The sequence below is a fragment of the Macaca fascicularis genome, chromosome 11 (genome assembly GCF_037993035.2).
Source record: "Macaca fascicularis isolate 582-1 chromosome 11, T2T-MFA8v1.1".
Taxonomy (NCBI): Eukaryota; Metazoa; Chordata; class Mammalia; order Primates; family Cercopithecidae; genus Macaca; species Macaca fascicularis.
The window spans coordinates 112,159,559-112,175,843 of record NC_088385.1 but is presented as its reverse complement, the minus strand read 5'-3'; the positions used below and the strand labels follow the sequence as shown (position 1 = coordinate 112,175,843).

Genomic DNA, 16,285 nt, shown 5'->3' with positions numbered 1-16,285 from the left:
AGAACTTTATCCCCTCCCAGTGTGCTGGAGGCCAGAAGGTTGAAGTCAAGGTGCTAGCAGGACCACACTCCCTCCATTGGCTCCGGGGAGAATCCTCATGCATCTTTTGGTGGCTCCAGGTGTTCCTTGGCTGTGGCAGCATCACTCCAGTCTGGCTTTACATCCCCCCTACCCCTCATGTTTTTCCTCTTCCATGTCTTCTCTTCTTATATAGACACTTGGCATTGGATTTAGTGACAGTCCAGGATGATCTCATTTCCGGATCCTTCATTACATCTGCAAAGACTCTTTTTTTCAAATATTCACATATTCTGGGTGGTCATATCTTTTAGGGGAGGGGCACAGTTCAACCCACTACAAAGAGTTTATTTTTATGGGTTTTTAATTATTTTTTTAATTTTGTAGAGATGGCCTTTTGCTTTATTGCCCAGGCTGGCCTCGAACTGTGGCCTCAAAGGATCCTCCTGTCTAAGCCTCCCAAAGTGCTGGGGTTACAGACATGGGCCATCATGCCTAGCTTACTACAAAGGGTTTAATACAACTGTTCTTATAGCTATATTGTACAGTACATTTGGAATATTTGTAAAAAAAAAAAACAAAAACCAGGTATTATAGGAAAAGTGCATAAATTCTAATTGTAAAAAACATAAGAACTCAGATGCTACTAGTGCTGGACAGAACTCTGCAAAATTAGGTAGATATAAATAGTTCCATCTTTTAAGGAGTTTCGAATACTCAGAAAATCATGATAAAGAATAAATATAGGCCGGGCGCGGTGGCTCAAGCCTGTAATCCCAGCACTTTGGGAGGCCGAGACGGGCGGATCATGAGGTCAGGAGATCGAGACCATCCTGGCTAACACGGTGAAACCCTGTCTCTACTAAAAAAAAAATACAAAAAACTAGCTGGGCAAGGTGGCGGGCGCCTGTAGTCCCAGCTACTCGGGAGGCTGAGGCAGGAGAATGGCGTGAACCTGGGAGGCGGAGCTTGCAGTGAGCTGAGATCCGGCCACTGCACTCCAGCCCGGGCGACAGAGCGAGACTCCGTCTCAAAAAAAAAAATAAATAAATATAAAGGAATGTGCAGATGCCATTTAATTGACCAGTTATTGATCTGCAGTAGATACCGTCTTCAGTTTACAAAGTGAGAAACTAACATTCATATAAAACTGTACTGATTGCATTTTCATTTATTCAACAAACCAGTTCAACAAGCCATTATTTATTCAACAAACATTTATTGATGACCTCCTATTTAGCAGATGCTGATCCAGGCACTGGGGATATAAAAGTGAACACGTCATATGGTTTTTATTGGACGTTGTCCTCTACCCTACTAAACAGTAGGAAAAAGACAAACTTATTCTCTTTCTATACTTTTAGCACTCAGCACACTTCGGTCACCAAAAAGTGTGGGTTTTCCCCACATCAAGCAATTCTGTGACACTAGCTGACTGTCCTACAGTTTAACTCAATTCTGACATATCTACCTGGAGATAGCCTCAGATCCCACAAGTTAAGGGCATGATCCCACCAGACTACCCCCTCCCCCACACTTCAGATGCCAATTGCAAGTCCAGGCCTCTGGTACTTCTGACAAACCAGCTATAAACTGGAGGTTCCTGCAACGTCCCCCCGGGCTTTGATTATTTGCTAGAATGACTCACAAATCAGGGAAACACTTAAATTTACCAGTTTATTTTAAAGGATATTACAGAGGACACAGATGAACAGCCAGATGAAGTGATACATAGGGCAAGGTACAGGGGAGGCGGCGTGGAACTTCCATGCCCTCTCTGGAGACGTCACCCTTCTGGACACTGCCAGGTATTTAGCGACCTGGAAGCTCTGCAAAGCCTGCAGTTCAGGCATTTTTATTGGCAGCTTCATCACATAGATGTGATCAACCTCTGGCTCTCTCCCGTTCCTAGAAGACGGGGTGGGGCTGAAAGCTCCAAGCTTGTAATCATGGTTTGGTGTTTCTGGTGACCAGCCCCTATCCTGGAGGCCACCAGGAGTTGCCTCATCAGAACAAAAGACACTCTCATCACCCAGGAAATTCCAAAGGATTAGGAGCTGTGTGTCAGAAACTGGGGTCAAAGACCAAATATTATAACAAAATAGGTTCCTAGCACCCCTATTGCTCAGGAAATTACAAGGGTTTTAAGAGCTCTGTGCCAAGAACTGGGGGCAAAGACCAAATACATATTTTTTATTATATCATGAGCTCACATGCACTGCCGTGGCTCGCTCTCAAATGTGTTGAAATGGATAAAAAGTACATAGAAGATGTAATTATAGAGGAGCAAAAGTGATTTTTGGAAGGTGGGAGAAGAGTGTTTCTTGATTAACAGTGGAAAGATAAGCCAGGGCGGGAAGCAATGGACTGCACCCCGAAGTCACATGTGTCCTTGAGAAGAGAGCTGCTAAGGAAATGCTGTTAGTTGTTGAAACCCCAGAAGCAAGATTTCCAGTTTAAAATATTTACTGAGAACCACATTGTCATGGGCAGGAATGATGATTGTTTTAGTAGGGAGTGAATAGTTCCCAAAGGATGGAAGTGTGGTTTTTATTTTTTTATTTTTTAAGACAGAGTTTTGCTCTTGTTGCCCAGGCTGGAGTGCAATGGCACGATCTTGGCTCACCGCAACCTCTGCCTCCCGGGTTCAAGCGACTCTCCTGCCTCAGCCTTCCCAAGCAGCTGGGATTACAGGCGTGCACCACCACGCCCAGCTAGTTTTGTATTTTTAGTAGAGATGGGGTTTCTCCATATTGGTCAGGCTCATCTTGAACTCCTGACCTCAGGTGATCTGCCCGCCTCAGCCTCCCAAAGTGCTGGGGTTACAGATGTGAGCCACCGCGCCCGACCAGAAGTGTGGTTGCTACAGGTAGTATCATGGCGCCCTAGAAGGTTAGCTCTGCAAGGAGTTTCCAAACAAACCTTTTGATGTAAAGACTCAGAGAGTGAAAGCAGTTAGCCCAGGTGGGGCCTAGATCTGGGAAGAGGAGAGTAACTTTTGGGGCTGTTTTCTCTACCTGGGCCTAAACCAGGCTGAAAAAATTTTAAGGCAAGTTATTTGACTCAGAAATTAAAGGAGAGTTCAACAAAAACTAGAGATTTATGTGGCTTATATCTAATAGAATGCATTAGAATGAGATCTTCCATGTTATAAGTCACACAGAGATTTCCATGCATGGTGATTTCCCTAAAAGCAGAGTTTCTAGACCACTTGCTATGAGTGCACCTGAGACAGGATGTCATTGTCATTAGAGTCCACTGATTGAAGACCGAGCACATGTGCCAGGCACACTGCTCTGAGTATGTCCTGTTCATGTCACTGTCTTGTCCTCACATGTCTTAGCCATGCAAGGGAGATGCTGTTGTCCCCATTTTCTATATGGCGATGCTAAATTGGTGAGAGGTGGTGCGTGTCCCCTCCGTTCTCCTCAGTGAAGGTGCTCTAGTCAGTAGTGATTATCCTGTACAACTCACATCTCAAAAGCCCCACGTTAAAAGCTGATGACATAACCCCCTTCATTCTTGGGGAGGAAATGAGTGGCTGGGAAATGTACCATTTCTGAAGTGCATAACCATTGGAAAGCCGCTTAATCTTTCTGAGTCTGGTTTCTCCATCTTATATGGCATCAGAAAGGCCCACTTAATTGGGCCGTGATATTGATTGAATTAAATAATGTCTATCAAAGCGTCCACCACAGAGCCTGTTAACTGTTAATGAAACACAATAGCTTTCTTATAGAAGTTATTCTGGAAAAGTAGTCAGCACATTCTGTTCTGAACGCAATTACTGGCATGGCTGTCTTCCCGTGTTACCCCCAAAATATAGCTGTCATGCTTTGACTTGGTTGAGCGATAGGGAAAGTGTTAGCAGCTTCCTGGCCTGGCAAATGGATGACCTTAGGCAGGTCTTTAAGCTTATAAGAGTGGCCTCGGAAGCCACAGCCTCGAAGGACCAGATCTGTTGGGAGATGCATGTGCAGCAGGTTGATGCATATGCATGCCTGCCAGCACTGCTAACGGAAACTTTGCCACATGTTGAATCCAAAAATGATTGCTGGGTGATTTCCCCTTAGTCACCCAGCAGGAATCCCAAAATATCTGGAAGTCTGTGGTCTAGTGAGAAAATCCCTTCCACTGTATTCATTGTTGACGTCCAGATTCCCAAACATGTGAGCATAAAGGACACATTCTGTATCCCAGGCTAGGTAGTGGAAAGTAAACGAATGTTAGATCCCAGCAGCCCCAGATTAAAAGCCCCCTAGGCTATTTATTTGCCCTCTGGATTTGGAGAGCTATTTGCATGTCTGTAAAGTGGTGATGATAAATAATACCTAACTCACAGAATGGGTGAGAACTCCTTAGTATTGAGCATATAAAGCTGGCATACAAAAAAGTACTCAAAGATGCACTGATAGGGATGATTTTTATTTCTCCTAGATAATTTACAAAGTTAGAATTTACTGAGTTCTTGAAGTAGAAGGGGAAAAAGAGTCAAGAGCTGTTAAAATCATCTGGTGAGGAGCATCACATCCTAATGCAGTCATCTTATTCTCAGAAAGGCCCTTTTCTAGACTATACGTCTGAAATCTGGCAGATTTTTTTTTTTTTTTTTTAGATGGAGTCTCAGTCTGTCGCCTGGGCTGGAGTGCAGTGGTGTGATCTCGGCTCACTGCAAGCTTGACCTCCCGGGTTCACACCACTCTCCTGCCTCAGCCTCCCGCCTAGCTGGGACTACAGGCGCCCACCACCACGCCAGCTAATTTTTTGTATTTTTAGTAGAGACAGGGTTTTACTGTGCTAGCCAGGATGGTCTCGATCTCCTGACCTCGTGATCCCCCCGCCTCGGCCTCCCAAAGTGCTGGGATTACAGGCGTGAGCTGCCGTGCCCGGCTGGTAGGGAATATTCTTTCTCCAAAGTCACTTCCAGGCCCATAGCTGGCCATGGTTTTCAGGCGAGCAGGTTTCCAGCAGGCCTTTCAGGCGTGGCTTCAGCCTCCCTGGAGAGCGAGAGAGCCGAGCAGCCTGGCGAGGTCCTGAGCCATGACCAGCCCTGACAGCTGGCTGTGTTCTCTGCAGGCACATCCAGGCACTCCGATTCTCCAGTGGGGTGGGGCCCAGAGTGGGAACACAGAAGAAGCAGAGTCCACCCGGTGAACAGGGTAACGATGGGCCCAGACACTCTGTTAGCAAGCTTCATTGGTGCCCTGGTCAGTCAGAACCTTGCATTTCATTGTTCATGCTTCTAGGCCAATATCATTTACTGCTTTGTGAAGGGTACTTGTTTGCTAAGGAAGTTTGAGCTGTGTGACCACACGGAAGTGTTCAGTGTGATTCCTTGGTGAAATGAGACTATGTCAATAATAATAATGTATTTAATTTACTTGAATACCATTCTCTTTCTTTCAGCTTAATGTTCTCCATACAGAGCTGGCTAAACAGTTGGCAGACACAATGGTTCTACCTATTATACAATTCCGAGAAAAGGATCTCACAGGTAAAGTAGCTGAGTTCAATGCCAGTTACCTTCAAAATATTATGTAATGCACTTAATAATTCTTACTGCATTACTTTCTTTAAATGTGTGGATCGCTGAGAAATGCCTTTCTTTTTGAGCAGTTCAATTTAGCGAACTTTTACTGACTTCCCACTATGTTCCTGGCTCACCTAAAGGAGGTCACAGGCCAACGAGAAGACAGGTGTGGAAACAGATGGTTGCGATGTCATGCGATGAGGGCAGCAGGACAGAGATGCACAGGTGTAGAAACAGCACACACAAAGGCGTGCTAGGGAAGGCCTCCTAGAGAAGGTGATCTCTGAGCTGGGTTTTGAAAAATGACATTAAGGTCGTGTTCCAGGTTAGGGGACATTTGTGAAGTCATGCTGTTCTTGGGGGAACCGTGAATGCTTTGGAATGGAAGGTGAGGGCTTGAAGAGGGGAAGACGGGATAGGAACCTTGCTTTCCTTGTGCTAGACTCTGGTGCTGCTCTTACGGAACTCCCAGTTAGTGAGTAAGGGAATCTGAGAGTAAGAAAACGTAGTTGTCCTTTTGGACTAATTTTGGTTCTTCAGTTAAAATAAAGCATTAGGACAATTTTATATTTCTTAGAAATCAGGGTAGTCACAAAATGCACGTAAAAAATAATGAATAATCTTGAAAAAACTTAGCTGATGTTAGAAAAGGGACTCCACATTTTCTAGTCCTATTCTCTCTTCATTGAAAGTATTTATTACTTAGAGTTTAAGAATTACATTTTCTAGAACACTGATATAAACAAGTCGCTGGCTCCCAAAAAGCCTAAACTAGAATGCTAAAACATCTGTTCAGTATAGTACTTACTCTTTAAAAATATATCACCTTGAACTTCCTTTGCAGCAGGGTTAGAGGCGGAGAAAGGTTGCAGTAAATATAAAGACAAGTCTTAAAGGTGAAGATCGGCCGGGCGTGGTGGCTCACGCCTGTTATCCCAGCACTCTGGGAGGCTGAGGCGGGCGGATCACGAGGTCAGGAAATCAAGACCATTCTGGCTAACACGGTGAAACCCCGTCTCTATTAAAAATACAAAAAATTAGCCGGGCGTGGTAGCACGTGCCTATAGTCCCAGCTACTTGGGAGACTGAGGCAGGAGAATGGCCTGAACCTGGGAGGCAGAGGTTGCAATGAGCCGAGATTGCGCCACTGCACTCTAGCCCGGGCGACAGAGCGAGACTCCACCTCAAAAAAAAAAAAAAAAAAAAAAGGTGAAGCTTCTCCCCGCTTGCTTTGAGATCCCCTGTGTTCATGTCACTTGAGGCTAAGGAACAATGATAGAACTGGCATAAACTCTACTTAAGATCAGTTTGTCAGCACTAAAACTCAATGAATAAAAAATAACAAGTAATATATCCATTTGCTTGCATAAAGGGAAACCTTGATTAAACAAAGCAGGAATTTTAGTGCTTTTTAGTGTTGCTCATCTATCATTGCATAGGAAGCTAAAACATGCTTGCTGCAGTCATCTGCTAATTATTCAGTTCTCACTGAATGCCTTAGCATTTTTTTTGAAGAGTTTTCTCTAAATAAAATCATTAGAAGTGAGCGCGATGTCATTTGAAAAACAAACTCCAAGTCTGTTTGAAAGAAGATAATCATCTCCTAAGACCTGTGTTGTCAGATTTATGTCTTTCAGGTTTGCTTGTGGGAGGCAGAACTAGAATTGAGAGTGCCCAGCAGCATTAATGACAGTGGCCTCTGCTAATGCAGAGTGACCCCAAATGTGGATGAGTAGTATTTGCCCAGGATGGTGATTTTTTTAAGTGGAATAAAACTGCTCATTAGTAAGAAGGAGTCTTCTTAGTATCTTGAAAAAAGTTAAACATCCTTTTCTGATGCCACCAGGACATCCCTTTGAAGTATTTGGCCCCAGGTCATACCTGAGTCAACATCAGACCAAATTAGAATCTGACCTCCCCTCTGCTCCCACCATCTGCCTAGACAGTGGTGGTTTAGCTTACATTTCTCAGCCTTTATTTACTCACCAGCACAAGTACGTAATCTGAATGAAGAGAACACAAGAGATATTAAGGAAACTACTTAACATTGATAAGTAAAGAAACCTAAAACTTGACTCCAACGAGAAGTAAAAGATGGGAGAGAGAAAAAAATGCAAGCGGGAGAGGGCAGAAAGCAGCCTGATACCGACAGAGAATGAATGATGCGAAGAGAATTGAAAAGCTGGAGGCAGTTTGGAGGCAAATTGAAAACCAGTATAACCAATATAGATGTGAATGGCTTGGCTTTGTTTGATAAAATGAAAATGGATTGTTTCAGAATTGTAGAAAGTGTCACTTTCTTTTAGGTATCGATTGTTGTGTTTTTAAGTTTCTAACCTTGGACAGTCACTGCTCTCAATGATCTTTTTGGATTTTTGGTCTTGGGCTTGGTTCAGCCATCTCTGTGCATGGTGGGCGTGGCACTCACTTGCAGTAATAGTTATTGGTGTTGGCTTGTCGCAAGTACAGTATGCTAGATTGTGTCACATTTTTCATTAATACAAGCACCCCATATTCCTTTGGCCAGTGGTGACTCCAGTAAGTCTGATATTAAAATGGCAACACAGGAAGCTTCTGGGTTCTGGCTGTAGAAAGACATATTAAGACACTCTTATTTGGGGGCTGAGGCATCAGAACTTAAGTTTATACTCCAGGTCTCCATGAAAAGTACCTGTCCACCGCACTGTCCAGCCCACCTCCCCGGCGTGCGCTCTCCCTCACAGACCCTGAGCACTATGTGGAGATTCAGGACTGCTCGGGCCGTGAGCGTCACTGGGTGTGGGGCATGGTTGAAGCCCATATGTTCCAGTGAGCCCAGCTCCCAGCCTCTGGGCCAGGCCTGTGAGAGCTGGGGACTGAGGGTGCAGGGGCTTCTCTTGCACGCATATTCTCTTATTTTGGGGGGAAAGTGCAGAGCTCTGGGTAGGCATGTTTTATTTTTCATTGCTCTAAGACGGTCCCTTTTCTCCTTTTCAGAAGTAAGCACTTTAAAGGATCTATTTGGACTCGCTAGCCATGGTAGGCACCTTCTCCATTCCTGGTGTGTGGGTGTGTGGGTGTGTGGGCTTCCTGTGGCGGGGAGGAGACCCCCAATGAATGTTCTTCCCTTTCGACCCTGACCCTCCTGGGTGCTCAGATGTCTGTTTATTTTTAGAGCATGACCTCTCAATGGCCAAATACAGCAGGCTGCCTAAGAAAAAGGAGAATGAGAAGGTAAGAGCACTTTACATGTCGTTTTTCACTCCATTTACATAAAGGCCTTTCACGCCTTCCTCTTGTGAATTTATGGCATAAAAATTCACAAGTGTCTTTTTTTTTTTTTTTAAATATACATGGACTTTTAAAATTATTCATTCCTAATCTCATGAGTAGGCCTCCACTTCTCTATTCTGTCTTTTCAAACTGGTTTATTAAACACCAGCTTAGAGCCATTGTAAGATTGTGATCACACAGGGGTTTTAACTTCAGCTTGCTGCCTCGTCTGACTCATTTATCACCCAGGTCACGTGAACTCCTTGCCCCAGGCGTTGACTCTGATTCTTTAACCCATGCTTTCCAGGACCTTCGCTACTCTGGATAATATTGACTACTTTCATGCATATAACTTTTTACTTCTGTTACATGATTTCCTTGGGCTAAATTATTTCCTTGGCATACATTCTCATGAGTGAACTAGAATGTCTGTGGCCTTCTTCAGTACGTGCTGCCATATTGTTATCCTGAAGGACTGCAGGACTGACGTTGCACTGTTCCGGGAGAATACTGGCTTCACCTCACTGCGGCCTCAGAGCACTGAGATGCTGTTTCTTGCATATTTTTAATTTGGATTTTTTAGAAAGTTGAGGTGCAGCCTTATCGGTGTTTTATTATATTTGTCACAAAAATGGTTATTTGTCACAAAAAAGGTTATAATGCCTAAACACACACGTTTTGAAGAGTACGCTTTTACAGAATTGTCATGTACAGTAGACAACTTGAAGTTTTCCTTTCACCTTTTCACCAGGTGAAGACTGAAGTTGGAAAAGAGGTGGCCGCAGCCCGGCGGAAGCAGCACCTCTCCTCCCTTCAGTACTACTGTGCCCTCAACGCGCTGCAGTACAGAAAGCGGATGGCCATGATGGAGCCCATGATAGGATTTGCCCACGGACAGGTAGGGGAGTCCCTTCCTGAGGGCTGAAACCTAAGCCAGCTGTGGCGTTCTGCTGAGAGAGCACTTAGGAGAAACTGAAGCATCATCCATCATAGAAAGAAATATAAATGCACAATCTCCCTGGCAACTTTGTGGGATTCAGCACTGGGACAGCTTCCAGTTGAGCTGGGTCATCTTCAACTGGACATGCACTGGCCTCGAGTTAGGCCATATATTCGGGAAATGAGGCCTGGGTCCCAAGCCTCTCTTGGGAAGGAGCCTATGTGGCCTTTTTTTCTAATCCAAATGAAAGCCAGCTGGGTGCAGCTCTCCTAGAAGCAGCTGCCGCCGGGGTTGGGATAGCTCACCTGTCACCCAGGACTCCTGGCACTCCTTGCTGCTCTGTAGTAAGGCCCCCGTCTGCTGGCTTCTCAGGCGGCACCTCTCCTAGGTGATCCCCAGCACCTAAACATCTGGGCATGGGGAGACGTTGCCAGTGCTTTATGAGGTCTTCTGTATTCATTGGGTTTCTATCCTCCTATTTAATGGCTGACTGAATATTTATCTTGAGAGGCTGTACTCTAAGGATGGGGACTTGACTACAGGGGCACCAGTGCGGCAGGGACAAGAGTGAGTGTGAGTGTGAGGCTGATGGCACCAGCCCCTCACTTTCCACCCCGTCCTGCATTTGCCTCACTTGCCTTGTCTCCAGAGCCATCCTTTGGCCCGTGAGAAAGGCACCCAGGAATCTTCTCTCAGCTGACAGTCTAGGAACAGAAGGGGATGTGAGGAAGCAAAATGTTGTTAAGAAAGTCACCAACTTAAAAATACCTGATATATGAACATCTAATACTTCTATAATACATTTTTAAGGCACGTATATTAAAAAACAAAAACCTCACGTCAGTGTCATTCAACAAAAAGGGGAATGAGAGAAGAGCTTTAACCCATTTCCTGTTCAGAGAAAAAAAGTGCCGCTCACTGCCAGCACAGTACCCTCAGGGCAAATGGGAAAGGGGTTCGGAAAATACCCAAGCTCAGTTGTCTTCCTTTTTAGTCTAGTTGTTAGATTGTTGAATGGTGAGTTCACTAGAGTCAGCCTATGCGTTTGGAAGTGATATTTAAATAGAGCGATAGAGTCTTTCTGTGTCATCTGAGTGAAGTAGCACCACCCAGCTGTGGGCGTCAGTCTTCAGCAGATCTTGGGAGCTGTCCAGGTGCTTATGGTGGGCACTTGTGCACACAGGTGTGCAGTAACTCATACTGTTGCCCTCCTCTCCCCTGCAGGCCGTATCGCAGCTAGCAGATGGCCTCGCCATGTTAGAGAATGCCAGGGCTCTCTTTGTTCTCTTTAGTTAACCCCTCCTGGATTGACGCCATCCCCCGGGACCGTAACCTTGCTCAGTCAGAGCCCTAGGGTCAGGAAGGGTCTCAGATCTAGCGTCTCAGAAGGATGAGCAGCTCCAGTCCTGAGCGGTCAGTGCTGTAGAACTTGCTTGATAAGAGGGTGTCCTGCAAGGCCTACAGGACAAGCTTGACACCAGCTGGTTTCATTCTTGTTCATGGCCAAGGACTACCTCACTGCTCCCTGCCTGGATTCTCTAAGTGAGTGCTCTGGCCACAGAGGGAGAAGAGGAGCTGTGGGTACCGTAGCACACATGTAGCCCCAGTCCTGGGGGAACAGCAGAGCACACCACCATTATTGAGTGGCAGGAGCATCATTGTTGAGAGCTGAGAATGGCATCTTTTGTTTTTCATATCCAGATATCAAGGCACAAGACCAAGCAGGCCCTTTCCCTATGGATTATTTTAAAATGCAGATGAAAACAATAGCTCCTTCTCCTAGACAAGTTTGTCGCCTGGCACTGTGGGGTCATCTTCTGGATGATTCAGAAGCATTAGCTCTCCTCCTGCCTCATCCGACCTTGGCAATCAGGGTTTATTGAGCCCCGGCATCTGTGGTTCTGTGAACATAGCACTTCCTGCTGCTCACGAAGGCACATGTGGTGGAGACTCACCAGGCTTCTCGGCACCACCCACCTTTGTGGAGGTGTGGGGACTCCATTCCTGCCTGCTCCAGCCCTTGAAGTCATGTTGGGTCCTCATGCCTGCAAACTGAGGCTCTCTAATCGGTGCGCAGGTTTTTGAGAACAGAACAGTGACCTCCAGTGCCATTCTGATGGGACAGGCCGTGATGTGGCTGTAGAGCCGGCGTCTTACCTGGCCTTCCGTTCATCCATTCGCCCACTTTCCTTAGGGATTATGTGAGCCCCTGCTCTAAGGAGCTTGCAGAATAGTAGAGGAGCTAAGACATGGCCTAGGAGTCTAAATGCCAAAGCAGTTCAGGGAGGGGAAGGGGAGAGAGGCCACCACGACATCGTGCCATTGGAAATGCAGAGTGCTGATTTAACCGATTAATGATATTAAATGATTAATATTCATTTTGATATTTAACATTTCAGGGGTTCCAAATGGCATTTCCAGTGGTGATCTCTGTATGATTCAAAGATCATGGGGCCAGAAGAGCCCCGTGCATGTATCACCTGGTTAGGATGACCACAGTCATCCGTTTTTAACCTGTGATAACTAAGTACATTAGAATACATGCTTTCCCAGGGTGTCTGGGGAGTCGATGCAAAGCCGTCAGAACTATGCTGAGAATACCTGCTAGCCTCTTCAGGGTCAGAGGTCGATGCTGGTGCCCGCCATGCCAGGAAAGAGAGGCTTCCAGGTCAGACAGATGAGCTGGGTTAATGTGTGAGAGAATACCCTTGCTCACACGGAACGTTTTCTCTCTTTTCTATCATCTAGGCTTGCACCTGTTACTGTTACCTCTCAACCAGCAGACATAGAAAATGGAGCAGTTCCTACCTAATGGGCAGATTTGTAAAAGTCATGGCTGTAGAAGAATGGAAACTGGAGCTGCTCAGGGTGGGATGATGCAGACGCCACTAATACGCAGAGATGTTCTTCTTCCCTCTCCCGTACCCCTGCCCTCCAGGGTTTGTCAGGGGACCCAGACTTTCTGGGAAGTGAATATTAGACAGGAGTCACAGGAAGTAAGGAATCCCTTCCCTGGGCACCCAAAGCCAGCAACCGTGGTTTCAGTTTCAAAGTGCATAGTGTTCAGGTGTAGACTCAGTAGAGATGCTGCCAGTGCCGCGTGCGAGGCGGGCCAGCCGGCTGTGATGGCTGCCCTCACACTGCCTGTCTCACCTTCAGTGAGTTCAGTGATCACTTCCCTGGATGATTTTCAGAATATTTTATATCTTTCAGATTAACTTTTTTAAGAAGGGAGCAGAGATGTTTTCCAAGCATATGGACAGCTTTTTATCCTCCGTTGCAGACATGGTTCAAAGGTAATGCTGCACTCCGGCCGGCTCTTGTGTGCCCCTTGCCTTTCCTGCTGCTCTGACATCTCTGGGAGGTCGGGGGAGGGTTCTAACTGTGGAGGGTCGCACAGAGCCTCTGTCCACCCCAGAAATGCTCAGTAACAGTGCCCTCACCTTAGCTGCCAATATTCATAAATACCTGGGGCACCCTGGCGGAGTTTTCTCCGGATCTCTTGTTGTGAATGTTGGAGTTTCACATGTTACATGCCTGGGAGTCCAGCTTAGCTTTGCTGTGGTTTTAGAAGAGCTCTTGGCTTTCTTTGAGAGTACGTGGGAGTAGCAGGTGGAAGTGCTGTCACTGTTCAGGAAACTCTGACCAGCGCATTAATTTATAATAGACAAAGGAGGGATAGAGCCTTTTTGGAATTAATTTTTAAAACTGCATGTGCGTATTTTAAGAAATACAACGTCACTCTCTTCGGTAGCTGAGTAACTGCCACACTTACCGGAGGCTGTGGCCGCCCTGCCGCCCGCCCTCCCCAGCTTCCGTGACGGGGAGCTCTGCGGGGGGCCCTGGCCCCTGCAGCCTCAGGCTTGGTCCATCCGGAGCACGGCGTGGGCTTCCCAAGTGCTTGCCACGAGTTCTGGAGTGTAGAAATAGGTCCGTGTGTGTGTGTGTGTGTGTGTGTGTGTGTGTGTGTGTGTGTGTGTGTGTAATTGACAAATAGACAAAATGGAAGTAATAGGAATTTTATTTCATGTGGATACATGAAAAGAAAGTTGCTCATTTTCTTGAAGATGTTGCGTTTCACCACACCTCATGAAGGCTAACCAAGGGAACTGATCTAGGTAGAAGTCTATCTGAAATGCTCCAAAAATAATCAGTCCCAAGAAAAACCAGTGCTGAGCATTGAGACAGACGCAAAGGGAGTCGAGAGCATGTACCCCTTCCTGCAGGTCCCTGAGCTGTTTTGCTCTGAATAATTGGCAGCAGTGAGTGATGTAGCTTTTATTTATAATTATGCTAGAAACCAACTTGTAAAATCTGATTGCAGTTTCTTGCCTTTTAATTTCTTTGGTTCTTAGCCCCTGGGAATGTCAGGAGGAGGTAGAAGATGAGAGGCTATTAAATGGTCACTTTGTAAAACTATCCTCTCTCCCTCATCTTTCTTTCTTTTTTTTTTTTTTTTTTTTTTTTTTTTTTACTTTTTTTTTTTTTAATTTATTTATTATTATTATACTTTAAGTTATAGGGTACATGTGCATAACGTGCAGGTTTGTTACATATGTATACTTGTGCCATGTTGGTGTGCTGCACCCATCAACTCGTCATTTACATCAGGTATAACTCCCAATGCAATCCCTCCCCCCTCCCCCCTCCCCGTGATAGGCCCCGGTGTGTGATGTTCCCCTTCCTGAGTCCAAGTGATCTCATTGTTCAGTTCCCACCTATGAGTGAGAACATGCGGTGTTTGGTTTTCTGTTCTTGTGATAGTTTGCTAAGAATGATGGTTTCCAGCTGCATCCATGTCCCTACAAAGGACACAAACTCATCCTTTTTGATGGCTGCATAGTATTCCATGGTGTATATGTGCCACATTTTCTTAATCCAATCTGTCACTGATGGACATTTGGGTTGATTCCAAGTCTTTGCTATTGTGAATAGTGCTGCAATAAACATACGTGTGCATGTGTCTTTATAGCAGCATAATTTATAATCCTTTGGGTATATACCCAGTAATGGGATGGCTGGGTCATATGGTACATCTAGTTCTAGATCCTTGAGGAATCGCCATACTGTTTTCCATAATGGTTGAACTAGTTTACAATCCCACCAACAGTGTAAAAGTGTTCCTATTTCTCCACATCCTCTCTAGCACCTGTTGTTTCCTGACTTTTTAATGATCGCCATTCTAACTGGTGTGAGATGGTATCTCATTGTGGTTTTGATTTGCATTTCTCTGATGGCCAGTGATGATGAGCATTTTTTCATGTGTCTGTTGGCTGTCTGAATGTCTTCTTTTGAGAAATGTCTGTTCATATCCTTTGCCCACTTTTTGATGGGGTTGTTTGTTTTTTTCTTGTAAATTTGTTTGAGTTCTTTGTAGGTTCTGGATATTAGCCCTTTGTCAGATGAGTAGATAGCAAAAATTTTCTCCCATTCTCTCCCTCATCTTTCACTGTCTCTTCCTCATCCTGCTTTAACTCTTAGAATTCCTCGGCCTTCTATGTTTCTGGAAGAACCATCATCTATGCCTCAATTTTTTTCACACACCTGATTATCTTCTGAATGGGTAGGAGGACATCTGTGCCCATGCGTGTGAGATGTCGTGGTTTCCTCTTTCTGCAGATCTTAGAGCCTGTGTCTTCCCTTCTTGTCAGCATTTCCATGAACCATTATTAGGCCAACCCAAGTATAGCACCAGCCATCCTGAGAGAACCACAACCCGGGCATTAACGTCAGAGGCTGCGCCTGGGCTACATGGCCTTCTCTGTGCCGGCTGGGGCTGGCTCTGCGAGTCACCCCCTCTGTCTGACAAGCTGTATTTAGCTATGGGGTGACAGGCAGCTGGTGGGGTTTCCAAACTGAACCTTGCAGTACTTGATTCGAATAACTAAAGTACTGTTTTGAGTGCTACTTTTCCTATAAGTTTTCATTTCATGTTGGTGAGTAAATATGACCGCTCTTCTCCAAACCAAGGGGTGGTTCTGCTGCCGCATTGCCATGCATGAGCGGCCAGCCCACCCAGGGAGGCCTCAGAGCAGGATCTGGTGGTGGCCTTGAAGCTGTGCAGCCCTTCCCCGGGGGATGATGCCACAGGTGCTCTGTGCTTTCACGGTGGGGGTGGATTCAGAATCCAGTGGTGGGACTCCAGATAGCACGGCATGGTTTCCAGCCACCCCGCAGAGCTTTATCCCCTAACCCTATAGTGATACAGTTCTACCTTTCTGCAGCTCATATCTATAGATGAACAGATACATAATTGTGTGTGTGTGTGTGTGTATATATACATGCTTTTTTTTTTAATATCTGTGAAGAGAACCAGTTGAAAGCAATTAATTTTAACCCTGTTCCTTTGGTTCCCGGGAACCTTGGATGAGCTCCCAGTGTTTGAGCCTGAGTCTGTGTGGGGCAGGGGAGAAGGGGAAGGCAGGTCAGCTACTAAAAATCTCCTGGGGTTGTACGCAAGATGCCTCGTTGGTGCCCGTGTCCTTCTGGGGACGGGGTCCTTCTTTTGTATCACATCTTCAAAGAGGTTTCTCACCCATAAAAGC

At 45.7% G+C, this 16,285-nt stretch overlaps 1 protein-coding gene across 14 annotated transcripts in view; it reads left to right on the top strand.

The window, feature by feature from the left end:
- Positions 1-16,285, top strand: part of APPL2 (adaptor protein, phosphotyrosine interacting with PH domain and leucine zipper 2) — a 62,288-nt gene that overhangs the window by 19,745 nt on the left and 26,258 nt on the right. For 9 of the 14 annotated variants that reach the window (XR_012420563.1, XR_012420562.1, XM_065524741.1 and 6 more), the window contains 5 exons: positions 5,425-5,512; positions 8,525-8,566; positions 8,703-8,761; positions 9,552-9,698; positions 12,954-13,036. Coding sequence is in view for 8 of the 14 variants with exons in the window: in XM_065524741.1 (XP_065380813.1) it covers positions 5,425-5,512; positions 8,525-8,566; positions 8,703-8,761; positions 9,552-9,698; positions 12,954-13,036 (419 nt within the window). In the remaining 6 variants the exon portion in view is untranslated. Of the gene's footprint in view, positions 1-2,618; positions 2,888-5,424; positions 5,513-8,524; positions 8,567-8,702; positions 8,762-9,551; positions 9,699-12,953; positions 13,037-16,285 lie in introns of those variants that run through there. The other 5 variants (XM_074007668.1, XM_074007670.1, XM_074007667.1 and 2 more) reach the window with 2 other exon arrangements.